Below are 19,842 nucleotides of genomic sequence, written 5' to 3'. Positions count from 1 at the left end.
CGCACCAGGCCCCGCACAGTCCCTGCACAGTCCCCGCACCAGGCCCCGGACAGTCCCCGCACCGGGCCCACACAGTCCCCGCACCGGGCCCACACAGTCCCCGCACCGGGCCCACACAGTCCCCGCACCGGGCCCACACAGTCCCCGCACCGGGCCCCACACAGTCCCCGCACCGGGCCCCACACAGTCCCCGCACCGGGCCCCACACAGTCCCCGCACCGGGCCCCACACAGTCCCCGCACCGGGCCCCACACAGTCCCCGCACCGGGCCCCACACAGTCCCCGCACCGGGCCCCACACAGTCCCCGCACCGGGCCCCACCCAGTCCCCGCACCGGGCCCCACACAGTCCCCGCACCAGGCCCCACACAGTCCCCGCACCAGGCCCCACACAGTCCCCGCACCAGGCCCCACACAGTCCCCGCACCAGGCCCCACACAGTCCCCACACCAGGCCCCACACAATCCCCACACCAGGCCCCACACAGTCCCCACACAGTCCCCACACCAGGCCCACACAGTCCCCCCACCAGGCCCCACACAGGGCCCACACCGGGCCCACACAGTCCCCACACAGTCCCCACACCAGGCCCACACCAGGCCCACACAGTCCCCACACAGTCCCCGCACCAGGCCCCACACAGTCCCCACACCAGGCCCCACACAGTCCCCACACCAGGCCCCACACAGTCCCCACACCAGGCCCCACACAGTCCCCCCACCAGGCCCCACACAGGGCCCACACCGGGCCCACACAGTCCCCACACAGTCCCCACACCAGGCCCACACAGTCCCCACACAGTCCCCACACCAGGCCCACACAGTCCCCACACAGTCCCCGCACCAGGCCCACACAGTCCCCACACCAGGCCCACACAGTCCCCACACAGTCCCCACACCGGGCCCACACAGTCCCCACACCGGGCCCACACAGTCCCCACACCGGGCCCACACAGTCCCCACACCGGGCCCACACAGTCCCCACACCGGGCCCACACAGTCCCCACACCGGGCCCACACAGTCCCCACACCGGGCCCACACAGTCCCCACACCGGGCCCACACAGTCCCCACACCGGGCCCACACAGTCCCCACACCGGGCCCACACAGTCCCCACACCGGGCCCACACAGTCCCCACACCGGGCCCACACAGTCCCCACACAGTCCCCACACAGTCCCCGCACCGGGCCCCACACAGTCCCCGCACCGGGCCCCACACAGTCCCCGCACCGGGCCCCACCCAGTCCCCGCACCAGGCCCCACACAGTCCCCGCACCAGGCCCCACACAGTCCCCGCACCAGGCCCCACACAGTCCCCGCACCAGGCCCCACACAGTCCCCACACCAGGCCCCACACAGTCCCCACACAGTCCCCACACCAGGCCCACACAGTCCCCCCACCAGGCCCCACACAGGGCCCACACCGGGCCCACACAGTCCCCACACAGTCCCCACACCAGGCCCACACCAGGCCCACACAGTCCCCACACAGTCCCCGCACCAGGCCCCACACAGTCCCCACACCAGGCCCCACACAGTCCCCACACCAGTCCCACACCAGGCCCCACACCAGGCCCCACACAGTCCCCCACCAGGCCCCACACAGGGCCCACACCGGGCCCACACAGTCCCCACACCAGGCCCACACAGTCCCCACACAGTCCCCACACCAGGCCCACACAGTCCCCACACAGTCCCCACACCAGGCCCACACAGTCCCCGCACCAGGCCCACACAGTCCCCACACCAGGCCCACACAGTCCCCACACAGTCCCCACACCGGGCCCACACAATCCCCACACCAGGCCCCACACAGTCCCCACACAGTCCCCACACCAGGCCCACACAGTCCCCCCACCAGGCCCCACACAGGGCCCACACCGGGCCCACACAGTCCCCACACAGTCCCCACACCAGGCCCACACCAGGCCCACACAGTCCCCACACAGTCCCCGCACCAGGCCCCACACAGTCCCCACACCAGGCCCCACACAGTCCCCACACCAGTCCCCACACCAGGCCCCACACCAGGCCCCACACAGTCCCCCCACCAGGCCCCACACAGGGCCCACACCGGGCCCACACAGTCCCCACACCAGGCCCACACAGTCCCCACACAGTCCCCACACCAGGCCCACACAGTCCCCACACAGTCCCCACACCAGGCCCACACAGTCCCCGCACCAGGCCCACACAGTCCCCACACCAGGCCCACACAGTCCCCACACAGTCCCCACACCGGGCCCACACAGTCCCCACACCGGGCCCACACAGTCCCCACACCGGGCCCACACAGTCCCCACACCGGGCCCACACAGTCCCCACACCGGGCCCACACAGTCCCCACACCGGGCCCACACAGTCCCCACACCGGGCCCACACAGTCCCCACACCGGGCCCACACAGTCCCCACACAGTCCCCACACAGTCCCCACACAGTCCCCACACCGGGCCCACACCGGGCCCACACAGTCCCCGCACCGGGCCCACACAGTCCCCGCACAGTCCCCACACCGGGCCCGCACAGTCCCCACACCGGGCCCACACCGTCCCCACACCGTCCCCACACCGGGCCCACACCGTCCCCACACCGGGCCCACACCGTCCCCACACCGGGCCCACACCGTCCCCACACCGTCCCCACACCGGGCCCACACAGTCCCCACACCAGGCCCAGACCGTCCCCACACCAGGCCCAGACAGTCCCCCCACAGGGCCCAGACAGTCCCCCCACAGGGCCCAGACAGTCCCCACACCAGGCCCACACAGTCCCCACACAGTCCCCACACAGTCCCCACACCGGGCCCACACAGTCCCCACACAGTCCCCACACCAGGCCCAGACAGTCCCCCCACAGGGCCCAGACAGGGCCCCCACAGGGCCCAGACAGGGCCCCCACAGGGCCCAGACAGTCCCCACACCAGGCCCACACAGTCCCCACACCAGGCCCAGACAGTCCCCACACCAGGCCCAGACAGTCCCCACACCAGGCCCACACAGTCCCCACACCGGGCCCACACAGGGCCCTCACCGGGCCCACACAGGGCCCTCACCGGGCCCACACAGTCCCCACACCGGGCCTACACAGTCCCCACACCGGGCCCACACAGTCCCCACACAGTCCCCACACCGGGCCCACACCGGGCCCACACAGTCCCCACACCAGGCCCACACAGTCCCCACACCAGGCCCACACAGTCCCCACACAGTCCCCACACCGGGCCCACACAGTCCCCACACCAGGCCCACACAGTCCCCACACCGGGCCCACACAGTCCCTACACAGTCCCCACACCAGGCCCACACAGTCCCCACACCAGGCCCACACAGTCCCCACACAGTCCCCACACCAGGCCCACACAGTCCCCACACAGGCCCCGCACCAGGCCCCACACCAGGCCCCACACCAGGCCCACACAGTCCCCACACCGTCCCCACACCGTCCCCTCACCGTCCCCACACCGTCCCCACACCGTCCCCACACCGTCCCCACACCGTCCCCACACCAGGCCCACACAGTCCCCACACCAGGCCCACACAGTCCCCACACAGGCCCACACCGTCCCCACAGTCCCCACACAGTCCCCACACCAGGCCCACACAGTCCCCACACAGTCCCCACACCAGGCCCACACAGTCCCCACACAGTCCCCGCACCAGGCCCCACACCAGGCCCACACAGTCCCCACACCGTCCCCACACCGTCCCCTCACCGTCCCCACACAGTCCCCACACCGTCCCCACACCGTCCCCACACCAGGCCCACACAGTCCCCACACCAGGCCCACACAGTCCCCACACCAGGCCCACACCGTCCCCACAGTCCCCACACAGTCCCCATACCAGGCCCACACAGTCCCCCCACAGGGCCCAGACAGTCCCCACACCAGGCCCAGACAGTCCCCACACCAGGCCCAGACAGTCCCCACACCAGGCCCACACAGTCCCCACACCAGGTCCACACAGTCCCCACACCAGGCCCACACAGTCCCCACACAGTCCCCACACCAGGCCCACACAGTCCCAACACAGTCCCCACACCAGGCCCACACAGTCCCCCCACAGTCCCCACACCAGGCCCCACAACAGGTCCCACAACAGGCCCACAAAGATGGTACACACTGCTGCAACTGAGCGTCGGGGGGAGGGGGCTGCTTTGTCCCTGGGCGGTGTGGAGCTCCTCGAGTGTTGTCGGAGCTGTCCCTCTCCCTCCATCCAGGGGTACGTGGGGAGTATTCCCTCCCCCCCCCTTGACTTGTGCCTTGTCGATGGTGGGGGGGGGGATGGTGGGGGGATGGGGCGGGGGATGGGGGGGCGGGGGATGGGGGCGGGGGATGGGGGGGCGGGGGATGGGGGGGGCGGGGGATGGGGGGATGGGGGGGGGGGGTTGGGGGGGGGTGGGGGTGAGAGTCAGGAGGGGAGTGACTCGCTGCAGGATTCCCAGCCTCTGACCCTGCTCTTGTAGTTGCTGGGTTTATACGGGGCTGGGGGTCCACGTTCAGTTTCTGGTCAACGGGAAGCCCCCAGATAATGGACAGTGGGGGAATTCTGCGGCCGTGACGTTTATATGCTGTCTGGCTTGGGAGGGTTATTGTGTGGTACTTGTGCGGTCCACATGGCACTTTGCCCCTTGTCAGCGCAATCCCGCATGTTACCCGGGTCTCGCTGCACGTGGACCCGGACTGCTTCAGTGTCTGAGGAATGCCAAACGGTGCTGAACCCTGTGGCAGACATCCCCCACTCCTGACCTTATGATGGAGGGAAGGTTATCGATGAAGGTGGCTTGGGTCTGGGGAGACATTCCCGCATCCTGGGAACCATTGCAAGGAACCGACTGTCCCCCCCCCACCCCCACCAAAACCCATCCAACAGACTGAGCAGCTGACATATACCACACGGTGCCGAGCCCTTGTAGTTAGAGAACGTTGTGTTTTAACCAAGGGGTAACGTTTTCACCCAGAGGGTGGTGCGTGTGTGGAACCAGCTGCCAGAGGATGTGGTGGAGGCTGGTACAATGACAGCACAAAGAGTCTTAGAGATTTACGGCATGGAAACAGACCCTTCGGTCCAACCCCTCCGTGCTGACCCAGATACCCCTAACCTAATCTAGTCCCCGTTTGCCAGCGCTTGGCCCCTATCCCTCTGAACCCTTCCTATCCCTGTCCCCATCCACCTTTTCAATGCTGTCATTGTACCAGCCTCCACCACTTCCTCTGGCAGCTCATTCCACACACGTACCACCCTCTGGGTGAAAAAGTTGCCCCTTGGGTCTCTTTTATATCTTTCCTCTCTCACCCTAAACCTCTGCCCCTCTAGCTTTGGACTCCACCCACCCCAGGGAAAAGACTTTGTCTATTTACCCTATCCATGCCCCTCATAATTTTATAAACCTCTATAAGGTCACCCCTCAGCCTCCAACGCTCCGGGGAAAACAGCCCCGGCCTGTTCAGCCTCTCCCTGTAGCTCAAACCCTCCAACCCTGAGAACATGAATAGGGAGGGTTTAGAGGGACACGGGCCAAGTGCTGGCAAACGGGACTGGATGAGGTTAGGGACATCTGGGTCAGCACAGAGGGGTTGGGCCGAAGGGTCTGTTTCTGTGCTGTACACCCCTACGACTCTCTGAACAGTCTGATCGTTGTGGTTTCTGAGCGGTTAAAAAATGAGATGTCACTGAGACAGAGGCTGACGTCGGGGGGAAGAGAGACAAACACACTCCCGCTGCCACGTTTGCAGCCTCCGCAGTGCGACCCCTGACCCCTGCGTTCCTCAATCACACTGGCTTTGAGAGACCGGAATTGTGCGGGCCTGCAGCGAGGCCTGGGGTTGGTGCCGGGGGGGGAAGGCTCTGAACGTCATGGGATAGGGACATTCCTCAGCTGAGAGGTCGGGGGAGAGGTGGGGGGAGGGGGGAGTGGGCGGGGGGAGGGGGGGTGGTTAACAGGAATAATCGGCGGCCTTATCAGGGCGAGCAGGACCAGTCCAGACCGAGACAGAGAGAGAGAGAAAGAGAGACAGAGAGACCGTGCTAAATTGCCCATAGTACCCAGGGATGTGCAGGTTAGGGTGGATTGGCTGTGCTAAATTACCCATAGTGCCCAGGGATGTGCAGGTTAGGGTGGATTGGCCGTGCTAAATTACCCATAGTGCCCAGGGATGTGCAGGTTAGGGTGGATTGGCTGTGCTAAATTACCCATAGTGCCCAGGGATGTGCAGGTTAGGGTGGATTAGCCATGCTAAATTACCCATAGTGCCCAGGGATGTGCAGGTTAGGGTGGATTAGCCGTGCTAAATTACCCATAGTGCCCAGGGATGTGCAGGTTAGGGTGGATTGGCCGTGCTAAATTACCCATAGTGCCCCAGGGATGTGCAGGTTAGGGTGGATTGGCCGTGCTAAATTACCCATAGTGCCCAGGGATGTGCAGGTTAGGGTGGATTGGCCGTGCTAACTTACCCGTAGTGTTGGGTGCATTAGTCAAAGGGAAATGGGACTGGGTGGGTTACTGTTCGGAGGGTCGGTGCGGGCTTGTTGGGCCGAAGGGCCTGTTTCCACACCGTCGGGAATCTAATCCAATGTGTTTCGGTCAGTGTACAGTGAAAATTACCCAGAGTAAGATAGCAAGATTGACCACGAGGTTTTATAACAAACAAAAATTGTATTCACCAAATTAAACAACAAGACACAAAAACCAGAATAAAGAACTCCCACAGAACTCAACCTATCCAGCCAGACCCAGTGATGCTGTTCTGAATACACACAACAGTCCCAACAAGTAAACTGCCTTTGAAACCCAGTATCAATGGGGCACAGGTTGAAGTTGAAGGGTAGAGCTGAAAATGTGTTGCTGGAAAAGCGCAGCAAATCAGGCAGCATCCAAGGAGCAGGGGAAATTGACGTTTCGGGCATCAGCCCTTTGGATGCTGCCTGACCTGCTGCGCTTTTCCAGCAACACATTTTCAGCTCTGATACTCCAGCATCTGCAGTCCTCACTTTCTCCTTGAAGTTGAAGGGTAGAAAGGGAGAGACAGAGAGAGAGAGAGAGAGAGAGGGAGAGAGAGAGAGAGAGAGAGACAGAGAGAGAGAGGGAGAGTTTCCACACAGCTCCCTGTTGAACTTCCAACCAGTTCAATTGAGACTGAACTGAAACAGCTGACCACTGCCCTGTCTTTATACAGGTCACTTCCAAAACATGACCACTTGGGCCTGAAGTCCCATCTGTTTACATAGAAACAAAAGGCCTCTCAAAATCCTTGTCACCTCTGTACCAGACCAGACTGATCGGAGCCCGGCCTGGTTACAACAGGGTCTCCTTGAGCTTTGAGAAAATAAAGGGACCAGCTTTGTGAGGACTCACCCATCAGCGGAAACATGTTTCCTGCCTCCAGAGTGTCCAATCCTTTAATAACCTTATATGTCTCAATCAGATCCCCTCTCAGCCTTCTAAACTCAAGGGTATACAAGCCCAGTTGCTTCAATCTTTCAGTGTAAGATAGTCCTGCCATTCCAGGAATTGACCTCGTGAACCTACGCTGCACTCCCTCAAGAGCCAGAATGTCTTTCCTCAAATTTGGAGACCAGAACTGCACACAGTACTCCAGGTGTGGTCTCACCAGGGCCCTGTACAGCTGCAGAAGCACCTCTTTGCTTCTATACTCAATCCCTCTTGTTATGAAGGCCAGCATGCTATTAGCCTTCTTCACTACCTGCTGTACCTTTGTAAACCCCTCGAGTTGAGCCCTGGTCAGAAGGGATCACTGTCTGCAAAGAACTCAAGCCATTATATACCCTGAAAGTGTACACTATTAAGACAGGGCGACTACAGAGCAGCTGGTCCTCTTGGGTGAGGGGTTAGTCATGAGAGGGCAGAGTTTTAGGGGTAAGGGTGAGGAGATTCACAGGGGATTTGGAAAAGCAGCCCCCACCCCACCCCCCACAAACCCCCCACTCCCTCCCTCCACCCCATCCCCCGATGCTCAGTCGCAGCAGTGTGTACCGTCTGCAAGAACCACTGCAGACCCTCACCGAGTGGGACAGCACCTTCCCAAACCCCCCCACACATCTAGAAGGGGGAAGGGGGAAGTGGGAAAGGGGGAAAGGGGGAAAGGGTGGAAAGGGTGGAAAGGGTGGAAAGGGTGGAAAGGGTGGAAAGGGTGGAAAGGGTGGAAAGGTGGAAGGGGGGGAAGGGGGAAGGGGGAAGGGTGGAAGGGGAAACAGATACATGGGGCTCACCAGCCCCCCCGCAAGACCCCCTCTGAGCCATTCACCGACCCGACTCGGAAATATATTGGCCGTTCCATCAGTGTCAGTGTCCCAAAGTCTTCCCTGAGGGACACTGTGGGTCTACCCACAGCAGGTTTGAGTAGGCAGCTCACCCCCACCTTCTCAAGAGCAACTTGGGACGGGCAATAAATACGGGTCAGCCAGCGAGGCCCACATCCCAAAAAACGAGTGAATGAAAACAAAAGGTATTTGTTCACTCAGCGGATTGCGGGAAGCTGGAACACACTGCATGGGGAGCGAATGGAGGCTGGAAATCTTGCTGACTATTTGGATGAGCACTTGAAACATAACAGTGAAGGAGATGAGACAGGTGCGGGAAACTGGGTAGTCAGGTCAGGACACGTCCGATGGGCCGAAGGGAGGTTTCCGCGCGCCACGAATAATTCGAACGGGAAACACACAAGACTGAGCCTCGGTCCCACTGTGCAACTCACGTGTAATCCTCGGAGCCGCAGATGACGATGCTCTCTCTCTTCAACTTCACCAAGATGGCTGCTCCTTCCTGTTGAAGTCCAATCAACCTGGCATCCTGGAGGACCTGTCTCATTAACATCTGATCCTCTTCAATCAGGTCAGGGATTTCCTGGAGCAGCCAACGGAAAATTAGCTCACAGGGAACCAGAGAGACAACCCCACATTGTTCAGTTACCCATCGGCACAAACGCCATTCAACCTCCAGAACATCCCTCTCACATCACACCGACAACAGAACGTTCATTCAAACACAGCAGTACTGTGTGTTAGTGAGGAAGGGGCTGGGAGAGTGGGACGGGCTGTGGGTTAGTGAGGGTGGGGCTAGGAGAGGGGGAACGGGCCGTGTGTTAGTGAGGGGGGGGCTGGGAGAGTGGGACGGGCCGTGTGTTAGTGAGGGGGGGGCTGGGAGAGTGGGACGGGCTGTGTGTTAGTGAGAGAGAGTGGGACGGGCCGTGTGTTAGTGAGGGTGGGGCTAGGAGAGGGGGACGGGCCGTGTGTTAGTGAGGGAGGGGCTGGGAGTGTGGGACAGGAGCTGTGTGTTAGTGAGGGAGGGGCTGGGAGTGTGGGACAGGCTGTGTGTTAGTGAGGGAGGGGCTGGGAGAGTGGGACGGGCTGTGTGTTAGTGAGGGAGGGGCTGGGAGAGTGGGACGGGCTGTGTGTTAGTAACAGAGGGGCTGGGAGGTGGGACGGGCCGTGTGTTAGTGAGGGAGGGGCTGGGAATGTGGGACGGGCTGTGTGTTAGTGAGGGAGGGGCTGGGAGAGTGGGACGGGCTGTGTGTTAGTGAGAGAGAGGGGCTGGGAGAGATGGACGGGCCGCGTGTTAGTAAGGGAGGGGCTGGGAAAGTGGGACGGGCTGTGTGTTAGTGAGGGAGGGGCTGGGAGAGTGGGACGGTCTGGGAGAGTGGGAAAGGGCTGTGTGTCAGTGAGGGAAGGGCGTGTGTTAGTGAGGGAGGGGCCGGGAGTGTGGGACGGGCCGTGTGTTAGTGAGGGGAGGGGCCGGGAGAGTGTGACGGGCTGTGTGTTAGTGAGGGAGGGGCCGGGAGAGTGGGACGGGCTATGTGTTAGTGAGGGGAGGGGCCGGGGAGGTGGGACGGGCTGATGTGTTAGTGACGGAGGGGCCAGGGAGAGTGGGACGGGCTGTGTGTTAGTGAGGGCAGGAGGGGCCGGGCTGTTAGGAGAGGGGACGGGAGCTTGACGCTGTGAGTGAGGGAGGGGCTGGGAGTGGGGACGGGCTGTGTGTTAGTGAGGGAGGGGCTGGGAGAGTGGGACGGGCTGTGTGTTAGTGAGGGAGGGGCTGGGAGAGTGGGACGGGCTGTGTGTTAGTGAGGGAGGGGCTGGGAGTGTGGGACGTGCTGTGCGTTAGTGAGGGAGGGGCCGGGGGTGGGGGCGGGCTGTGTGTTAGTGAGGGAGGGGCCGGGAGAGTGGGACGGGCTGTGTGTTCGTGAGGGAGGGGCGGGAGGCTGTGAGGGAGGGGCTGTGAGGGAGGGGCTGGGAGGGGCTGGGAGGGGCTGGGAGGGCTGGGAGGGAGGGGCTGGGAGGGCTGGGAGGGAGGGGGGCTGGGGAGGGGCTGGGAGGGACGGGCGTGGTAGGAGGGAGGGCGGAGTGGGACGGGCCGTGTGTTAGTGAGGGAGGGGCCGGGAGAGTGGGACGGGCCGTGTGTTAGTGAGGGAGGGGCCGGGAGAGTGGGACGGGCCGTGTGTTAGTGAGGGAGGGGCCGGGAGGTGGGACGGGCCGTGTGTTAGTGAGGGAGGGGCCTGGGAGAGGTGGGACGGGCCGTGTGTTAGTGAGGGAGGGGCTGGGAGAGTGGGACGGGCCGTGTGTTAGTGAGGGAGGGGCTGGGAGAGTGGGACGGGCTGTGTGTTAGTGAGGGGAGGGGCTGGGAGAGTGGGACGGGCTGTGTGTTAGTGAGGGAGGGGCTGGGAGAGTGGGACGGGCTGTGTGTTAGTGAGGGAGGGGCTGGGAGAGTGGGACGGGCTGTGTGTTAGTGAGGGAGGGGCTGGGAGAGTGGGACGGGCCGTGTGTTAGTGAGGGAGGGGCTGGGAGAGTGGGACGGGCCGTGTGTTAGTGACGGAGGGGCTGGGAGAGTGGGACGGGCCGTGTGTTAGTGAGGGAGGGGCCGGGAGAGTGGGACGGGCCGTGTGTTAGTGAGGGAGGGGCTGGGAGAGTGGACGGGCCGTGTGTTAGTGAGGGGGGGCCGGGAGAGTGGGACGGGCCGTGTGTTAGTGAGGGAGGGGCTGGGAGAGTGGGACGGGCCGTGTGTTAGTGAGGGTGGGGCGGGAGAGGGGGACGGGCCGTGTGTTAGTGAGGGGGGGGCTGGGAGAGTGGACGGGCGTGTGTTAGTGAGGGGGGGGCCGGGAGAGTGGACGGGCCGTGTGTTAGTGAGGGGCCGGGAGAGGGGGAGGGGTGTGTAGGGAGGGAGGGGACGGGGCCGGTAGTGGGGAGGGGCCGTGTGTGTGTTAGTGAGGAGCGGGGGGACGGCTGTGTTAGTGAGGGAGGGGCCGGGAGTGTGGGACGGGCTGTGTGTTAGTGAGGGAGGGGCCGGGAGAGTGGGACGGGCGGTGTGGTAGTGAGGGAGGGGCCGGGAGAGTGGGGACGGGCTGTGTGTTAGTGAGGAGGGGCCGGAGAGTGGACGGGCGTGTTGTGAGGGAGGGGCGGGAGTGGGGACGGGCTGTGTGTGGTGAGGAGGGGGCGGGGAGAGTGGGACGGGCTGTGTTAGGGAGGGAGGGGGCGGGAGTGGGACGGGCGGTGTGTTAGTGGGAGGGAGGGGCCTGGGAGAGTGGGACGGGCTGTGTGTTGTGAGTGAGGGGGCGGGAGAGTGGGACGGGCTGGGTGTAGTGAGGAGGGCGGGAGTGGGTCGGCGTGTGTGGGTTGTGGAGGGAGGGGGCTGGGTGAGTGGGACGGGCTGTGTGTTAGTGAGGGAGGGGCTGGAGGAGTGGGGACGGGGCGGTGGTGTTAGGTGAGGGGAGGGGGCCGGGGAGAGGGGGACGGGCTGTGTGTGAGGAGGGAGGGGCTGGAGAGTGGGACGGGCGTGTGTGAGTGAGGGGGTGGGGGCCGTGGTGAGGTGGGGACGGGCTGGGAGTGACGGTGTTGTGAGGGGGGCGGGGATGGAGCGTGGGTGGGGAGGGGCGGGAGTGGGACGGGCTGTGTGTGTGGGGGAGGGGGCCGGAGAGTGGGACGGGCGGTGTGTTGAGGAGGGGGGCGGGAGAGTGGGACGGGCTGGTGTGTTAGGAGGAGGGGCGGAGGGGCGCTTGGGAGGGGGCGGGGAGAGTGGGGACGGGGCGTGTGTTAGTGAGGGAGGGCTGGGAGAGTGGGGACGGGCCTGTGTTAGTGGAGGGAGGGGGCCGGGAGAGTGGGACGGGGCCTGTGTGTTAGTGAGGGAGGGGCGGGGAGAGTGGGGACGGGCGGTGTGTTAGTGAGGGAGGGGCGGGAGAGTGGGACGGGCGTGGTTAGTGAGGGAGGGGGCGGGAGAGTGGGACGGGCTGTGTGTTAGTGAGGGAGGGGGCTGGGAGAGTGGGACGGGCCGTGTGTTAGTGAGGGGAGGGGGCTGGGAGAGTGGGACGGGCCGTGTGTTAGTGAGGGGGCGGAGGGGACGGCTTGGGAGGAGGGGGGCTGGGAGGGACGGGCCGTGTGTGTTAGTGAGGGAGGGGCTGGGAGAGTGGGACGGGCCGTGTGTTAGTGAGGGAGGGGCGGGGAGAGTGGGACGGGCTGTGTGTTAGTGAGGGAGGGGGCGGGAGAGTGGGACGGGCTGTGTGTTAGTGAGGGAGGGGCTGGAGAGTGGGACGGGCCTGTGTGTTAGTGAGGGGAGGGGCTAGGAGAGTGGGACGGGCCTGTGTTAGTGAGGGGGGGCGGAGAGTGGCGCCGTGTGTTAGTGAGGGAGGGGCTGGAGGTGGGACGGCTGTGTGTTAGTGAGGGAGGGGGCTGGGAGAGTGGGACGGGCCTGTGTGTTAGTGAGGAGGGGCTGGGAGTGTGGGACGGGCTGTGTGTTAGTGAGGGAGGGGGCTGGGAGAGTGGGACGGGCCTGTGTGTTAGTGAGGGAGGGGCTGGGAGAGTGGGACGGGCTGTGTGTTAGTGAGGGAGGGGCTGGGAGAGTGGGACGGGCTGTGTGTTAGTGAGGGAGGGGCTGGGAGAGTGGGACGGGGCTGTGTGTTAGTGAGGGAGGGGGCCTGGGAGAGTGGGACGGGCTGTGTGTTAGTGAGGGAGGGGGCTGGGAGAGTGGGACGGGCCTGTGTGTTAGTGAGGGAGGGGCTGGAGCGTGTGTGGAGGGCTGAGTGGACGGCTGTGTGGTCGTGAGGGAGGGCTGGGAGAGTGGACGGGCTCGTGTGTTAGTGAGGGAGGGGCTGGGAGAGTGGGACGGGCCTGTGTGTTAGTGAGGGAGGGGCCGGGAGAGTGGGACGGGCTGTGTGTTAGTGAGGGAGGGGCTGGGAGAGTGGGACGGGCTGTGTGTTAGTGAGGGAGGGGCTGGGAGAGTGGACGGGCTGTGTGTTAGGAGGAGGGCTGGGAGAGTGGGACGGGCTGTGTGTTAGTGGCTGGAGAGGGACGGCTGGGTTAGTGGGAGGGGCCGGGAGAGTGGACGGGCTGTGTGTTGAGTGAGGGCTGAGTGGGACGGGCTGTGTTAGTGAGGGAGGGCGAGGGACGGCTGTGTTAGTGAGGGAGGGCTGAGAGTGGACGGCTGTGGTAGTGTGGGACGGGCTGTGTGTTAGTGAGGGAGGGGCTGGAGAGTGGGACGGGCTGTGTGTTAGTGAGGGAGGGGCTGGGAGAGTGGGACGGGCTGTGTGTTAGTGAGGGAGGGGCTGGGAGAGTGGGACGGGCGTGGACGCGCAGCTCGGGAACGGGCCGTGTAGGGAGGTGCTGGTAGAGTGGGACGGGCTGGGTTGGCGAGTGGGACGGGCTGTGTGTTAGTGAGGGAGGGGCTGGGTGAGTGGGACGGGCTGTGTGTTAGTGAGGGAGGGCGGGTGAGTGGGACGGGCGTGTGTTAGTGAGGAGGGGCTGGTGAGTGGGACGGGCTGTGTGTAGTGAGGAGGGCTGGGAGTGGGACGGGCTGTGTGTTAGTGAGGGAGGGGCTGGGAGAGTGGGACGGGCTGTGTGTTAGTGAGGGAGGGGCTGGGAGAGTGGGGACGGGCTGTGTGTAGTGAAGGGAGGGGCTGGAGAGTGGACGGGCTGTGTGTTAGTGAGGGAGGGGCTGGGAGAGTGGGACGGGCCGTGTGTTAGTGAGGGAGGGGCTGGGAGAGTGGGACGGGCTGTGTGTTAGTGAGGGAGGGGCTGGGAGAGTGGGACGGGCTGTGTGTTAGTGAGGGGAGGGGCTGGGAGAGTGGGACGGGCTGTGTGTTAGTGAGGGAGGGGCTGGGAGAGTGGGACGGGCTGTGTGTTAGTGAGGGAGGGGCTGGGAGAGTGGGACGGGCTGTGTGTTAGTGAGGGAGGGGGCCTGGGAGAGTGGGACGGGCCTGTGTGTTAGTGAGGGAGGGGCTGGGAGAGTGGGACGGGCCGTGTGTTAGTGAGGGAGGGGCTGGAGAGTGGGACGGGCTGTGTGTTAGTGAGGGAGGGGCTGGGAGAGTGGGACGGGCCGTGTGTTAGTGAGGGAGGGGCTGGAGAGTGGACGGCCGTGTGTTAGTGAGGAGGGGCCGGGAGTGGGACCGTGTGTTAGTGAGGGAGGGGCCGAGTGGGGACGGGCCGTGTGTTAGTGAGGGTGGGGCTAGGAGAGGGGACGGGCCGTGTGTTAGTGAGGGGAGGGGCTGGAGTGTGGGACGGGCTGTGTGTGTTAGTGAGGGAGGGGCTGGGAGAGTGGGACGGGCTGTGTGTTAGTGAGGGAGGGGCTGGGAGTGTGGGACAGGCTGTGTGTTAGTGAGGGAGGGGCTGGGAGAGTGGGACGGGCTGTGTGTTAGTGAGGGAGGGGCTGGAGAGTGGGACGGGCTGTGTGTTAGTAACAGGAGGGGCTGGGAGAGTGGGACGGGCTGTGTGTTAGTGAGGGAGGGGGGCTGGGAGAGTGTGACGGGCTGTGTGTTAGTGAGGGAGGGGGGCTGGGAGTGGGGACGGGCTGTGTGTTAGTGAGGGAGGGGGGGCCGGGAGAGTGGGACGGGCCGTGTTAGTGAGGGAGGGGGCCGGGAGAGTGTGGACGGGCTGTGTGTTAGTGAGGGGGGCTGGGAGAGTGGACGGGCTGTGTGTTAGTGAGGGAGGGGGGCCGGGAGAGTGGACGGCCGTGTGTTAGTGAGGGAGGGGCTGGGAGAGTGGGACGGGCTGTGTGTTAGTGAGGGAGGGGCTGGAGAGTGGGACAGGCCGTGTGTTAGTGAGGGAGGGGCTGGGAATGTGGGACGGGCTGTGTGTTAGTGAGGGAGGGGCTGGGAGAGTGGGACGGGCTGTGTGTTAGTGAGGGAGGGGCTGGGAGAGTGGGACGGGCTGTGTGTTAGTGAGGGAGGGGCTGGGAGAGTGGGACGGGCTGTGTGTTAGTGAGGGAGGGGCCGGGAGAGAGGGACGGGCCGTGTGTTAGTGAGGGAGGGGCTGGGAGAGTGGGACGGGCTGTGTGTTAGTGAGGGAGGGGCTGGGAGATGTGGGACGGGCCTGTGTGTTAGTGAGGGAGGGGCTGGGAGAGTGGGACGGGCTGTGTGTTAGTGAGGGAGGGGCCGGGAGAGAGGGACGGGCCGGTGTAGTAGGGAGGGGCTGGGAATGGACGCGTGGGACGAGGCGCTGTGTGTAGTGAGGAGGGGCTGGGAGAGTGGGAAGGGCCTGTGTGTCGAGGAGGGGCTGGGAGTGTGGAGGGGCTGTGTGTAGTGAGGGAGGGGCCGGGAGAGTGGGACGGGCTGTGTGTTCATGAGGGAGGGGCTGGAGAGTGGGACGGGCTGTGTGTTAGTGAGGGAGGGGCTGGGAGAGTGGGACAGGCTGTGTGTTCGTGAGGAGGGGCTGGGAGAGTGGGACGGGCTGTGTGTTAGTGAGGGAGGGGGCTGGGAGAGTGGGACGGGCTGTGTGTTAGTGAGGGGGCTGGGAGAGTGGGACGGGCTGTGTGTTCAGTGAGGGAGGGGCCTGGGAGAGTGGGACGGGCTGTGTGTTCAGTGAGGGAGGGGGCCTGGGAGAGTGGGACGGGCTGTGTGTTAGTGAGGGAGGGGCTGGGAGAGTGGGACGGGCTGTGTGTTAGTGAGGGGGAGGGCGCTGGGGAGAGTGGGACGGGCTGTGTGTTAGTGAGGGAGGGGCTGGGAGAGTGGGACGGGCTGTGTGTTAGTGAGGGAGGGGCTGGGAGAGAGGGACGGGCTGTGTGTTAGTGAGGGAGGGGCTGGGAGAGTGGGACGGGCTGTGTGTTCATGAGTGAGGGGGCCGGGAGAGTGGGACGGGCTGTGTGTTAGTGAGGGAGGGGCTGGGAGAGTGGGACGGGCTGTGTGTTAGTGATGGAGGGGCTGGGTGAGTGGGACGGGCTGTGTGTTAGTGAGGGAGGGGCTGGGTGAGTGGGACGGGCTGTGTGTTAGTGAGAGAGGGGCTGGGTGAGTGGGACGGGCTGTGTGTTAGTGAGGGAGGGGCTGGGAGAGTGGGACAGGCTGTGTGTTAGTGAGGGAGGGGCTGGGAGAGTGGGACGGGCTGTGTGTCAGTAAGGGAGGGGCTGGGAGAGTGGGACGGGCTGTGTGTTAGTGAGGGAGGGGCCGGGAGAGTGGGACGGGCTGTGTGTTAGTGAGGGAGGGGCTGGGAGAGTGGGACTGGCCGTGTGTTAGTGAGGGAGGGGCTGGGAGAGTGGGACGGGCTGTGTGTTAGTGAGGGAGGGGCTGGGAGAGTGGGACTGGCTGTGTGTTAGTGAGGGAGGGGCTGGGAGAGTGGGACGGGCTGTGTGTTAGTGAGGGAGGGGCTGGGTGAGTGGGACGGGCTGTGTGTTAGTGAGGGAGGGGGTGCTGGGAGAGTGGGACGGGCTGTGTGTTAGTGAGGGAGGGGCCGGGAGAGTAGGACGGGCCGTGTGTTAGTGAGGGAGGGGCTGGGAGAGTGGGACGGGCTGTGTGTTAGTGAGGGAGGGGCTGGGAGAGTGGGACGGGCCGTGTGTTAGTGAGGGAGGGGCTGGGAGAGTGGGACGGGCCGTGTGTTAATGAGGGTGGGGCTAGGAGAGTGGGACAGGCCGTGTGTTAGTGAGGGAGGGGGCCGGGAGTGTGGGACGGGCCGTGTGTTAGTGAGGGAGTGGCCGAGAGAGTGGGACGGGCCGTGTGTTAGTGAGGGTGGGGCTAGGAGAGGGGGACGGGCCGTGTGTTAGTGAGGGAGGGGCTGGGAGTGTGGGACAGGCTGTGTGTTAGTGAGGGAGGGGCTGGGAGAGTGGGACGGGCTGTGTGTTAGTGAGGGAGGGGCTGGGAGAGTGGGACGGGCTGTGTGTTAGTGAGGGAGGGGCTGGGAGAGTGGGACGGGCTGTGTGTTAGTAACAGAGGGGCTGGGAGAGTGGGACGGGCTGTGTGTTAGTGAGGGATGGGGGGCTGGGAGAGTGTGACGGGCTGTGTGTTAGTGAGGGAGGGGGGGCTGGGAGAGTGGGACGGGCTGTGTGTTAGTGAGGGAAGGGGGGGCCGGGAGAGTGGGACGGGCCGTGTGTTAGTGAGGGAGGGGGGCCGGGAGAGTGTGACGGGCTGTGTGTTAGTGAGGGAGGGGGGGCCGGGAGAGTGGGACGGGCCGTGTGTTAGTGAGGGAGGGGGCTGGGAATGTGGGACGGGCTGTGTGTTAGTGAGGGAGGGGCTGGGAGAGTGGGACGGGCTGTGTGTTAGTGAGGGAGGGGCCGGGAGAGAGGGACGGGCCGTGTGTTAGTGAGGGAGGGGCTGGGAATGTGGGACGGGCTGTGTGTTAGTGAGGGAGGGGCTGGGAGAGTGGGACAGGCCGTGTGTTAGTGAGGGAGGGGCTGGGAATGTGGGACGGGCTGTGTGTTAGTGAGGGAGGGGCTGGGAGAGTGGGACGGGCTGTGTGTTAGTGAGGGAGGGGCCGGGAGAGAGGGACGGGCCGCGTGTTAGTAAGGGAGGGGCTGGGAAAGTGGGACGGGCTGTGTGTTAGTGAGGGAGGCGCTGGGAGAGTGGGAAAGGCTGTGTGTCAGTGAGGGAGGGGCTGGGAGTGTTGGACGGGCTGTGTGTCAGTGAGGGAGGGGCCGAGAGAGTGGGACGGGCTGTGTGTTAGTGAGGGAGGGGCTGGGAGAGTGGGACGGGCTGTGTGTTCATGAGGGAGGGGCTACGTGTTAGTGAGGGAGGGGCTGGGAGAGTGGGACAGTCTGTGTGTTCGTGAGGGAGGGGCTGGGAGAGTGGGACGGGCTGTGTGTTCGTGAGGGAGGGGCTGGGAGAGTTGGACGGGCTGTGTGTTCAGTGAGTGAGGGGCCGGGAGAGTGGGACGGGCTGTGTGTTAGTGAGGGAGGGGCTGGGAGAGTGGGACGGGCTGTGTGTTAGTGAGGGAGGGGCTGGGTGAGTGGGACGGGCTGTGTGTTAGTGAGAGAGGGGCTGGGTGAGTGGGACGGGCTGTGTGTTAGTGAGGGAGGGGCTGGGAGAGTGGGACAGGGCTGTGTGTTAGTGAGGGAGGGGCTGGGAGAGTGGGACGGGCTGTGTGTCAGTAAGGGAGGGGCTGGGAGAGTGGGACGGGCTGTGTGTTAGTGAGGGAGGGGCTGGGAGAGTGTGACAGGCTGTGTGTTAGTGAGGGAGGGGCTGGGAGAGTGGGACTGGCCGTGTGTTAGTGAGGGAGGGGCTGGGAGAGTGGGACGGGCTGTGTGTTAGTGAGGGAGGGGCTGGGAGAGTGGGACTGGCTGTGTGTTAGTGAGGGAGGGGCTGGGAGAGTGGGACGGGCTGTGTGTTAGTGAGGGAGGGGCTGGGAGAGTGGGACGGGCTGTGTGTTAATGAGGGAGGGGGCTGGGAGTGTGGGACGGGCTGTGTGTTCATGAGGGAGGGGCTGTGTGTTAGTGAGGGAGGGGCTGGGAGAGTAGGACGGGCTGTGTGTTAGTGAGGGAGGGGCCGGGAGAGTGGGACGGGCTGTGTGTTAGTGAGGGAGGGGCCGGGAGAGTGGGACGGGCTGTGTGTTAGTGAGGGAGGGGCCCGGGAGAGTGGGACGGGCTGTGTGTTAGTGAGGGAGGGGCTGGGAGAGTGGGACGGGCTGTGTGTTAGTGAGGGAGGGGCTGGGAGAGTGGGACGGGCTGTGTGTTAGTGAGGGAGGGGCTGGGAGAGTGGGACGGGCTGTGTGTTAGTGAGGGAGGGGCTGGGAGAGTGGGACGGGCTGTGTGTTAGTGAGGGAGGGGCTGGGTGAGTGGGACGGGCTGTGTGTTAGTGAGGGAGGGGCCGGGAGAGTGGACGGGCTGTGTGTCTGTGAGGGAGGGGCTGGGAGAGTGGGACGGGCTGTGTGTCTGTGAGGGAGGGGCTGGGAGAGTGGGACGGGCTGTGTGTCAGTGAGGGAGGGGCTGGGAGAGAGGGACGGGCCGTGTGTTAGTGAGGGAGGGGGCTGGGAGAGTGGGACGGGCTGTGTGTTCAGTGAGGGAGGGGCTGGGAGAGTGGGACGGGCTGTGTGTTAGTGAGGGAGGGGCCGGGAGAGTGGGACGGGCTGTGTGTTAGTGAGGGAGGGGGCTGGGAGAGTGGGACGGGCTGTGTGTTAGTGAGGGAGGGGCTGGGAGAGAGGGACGGGCCGTGTGTTAGTGAGGGAGGGGCTGGGAGAGTGGGACGGGCTGTGTGTTCAGTGAGGGAGGGGCTGTGTGTTAGTGAGGGAGGAGCTGGTGCCTGGGTGATTCCATGTGATCGATTCCCCATACCTTTGCAGTGTCAGGCAGCTGCTTGGCCTCCAGTTGGTCACTGGTATTGCGCAGGAACGCCAGAGAGGATCTGCAGGTGTACAGGAGCGACTCGAGTCGCTGGAAAAGAGAATAAAAAAATACCCTCAGTGCTAAAAACGTGTGGGGGGCGCCTGTCTGGGAACGTCTGGAACAGGGTGACACTGCGGTGGGATCAGTGTTGACTTTCCCAATGGAATGGTTTGGGATAATTCTAACACCATGCCATGTGTCGCGAGACTGAGACAGACCGAGAACGAGACTGCAATGAGAACCAGACCCTGAGTTTCCAGGGCCGAAACGATGAATTCCCGAAGTCGCGTCCAAGTTGAGGAGTTGATTCGCCAGAGCCGGTGGTGA

The 19,842-nt window shown here is 64.2% G+C and overlaps 1 protein-coding gene across 1 annotated transcript in view; it reads right to left on the bottom strand.

The window, feature by feature from the left end:
- Positions 1-19,561, bottom strand: part of LOC140460029 (rho guanine nucleotide exchange factor 40-like) — a 56,715-nt gene extending 37,154 nt beyond the window's left edge. The window contains exons 1-2 of the mRNA XM_072554436.1: positions 19,465-19,561; positions 8,714-8,862 (exon numbers count right to left, since the gene is read on the bottom strand). Of these exons, the coding sequence (XP_072410537.1) occupies positions 8,714-8,832 (119 nt within the window). The 5' untranslated portion in view covers positions 8,833-8,862; positions 19,465-19,561. The remainder of the gene's footprint in view (positions 1-8,713; positions 8,863-19,464) is intronic.
- Positions 19,562-19,842: the final 281 nt, after the last annotated feature.

This window comes from Chiloscyllium punctatum, chromosome 36 (genome assembly GCF_047496795.1).
Source record: "Chiloscyllium punctatum isolate Juve2018m chromosome 36, sChiPun1.3, whole genome shotgun sequence".
In the NCBI taxonomy this organism is placed as follows: domain Eukaryota; kingdom Metazoa; phylum Chordata; class Chondrichthyes; order Orectolobiformes; family Hemiscylliidae; genus Chiloscyllium; species Chiloscyllium punctatum.
This window is presented reverse-complemented; position numbering and strand designations above follow the sequence as displayed.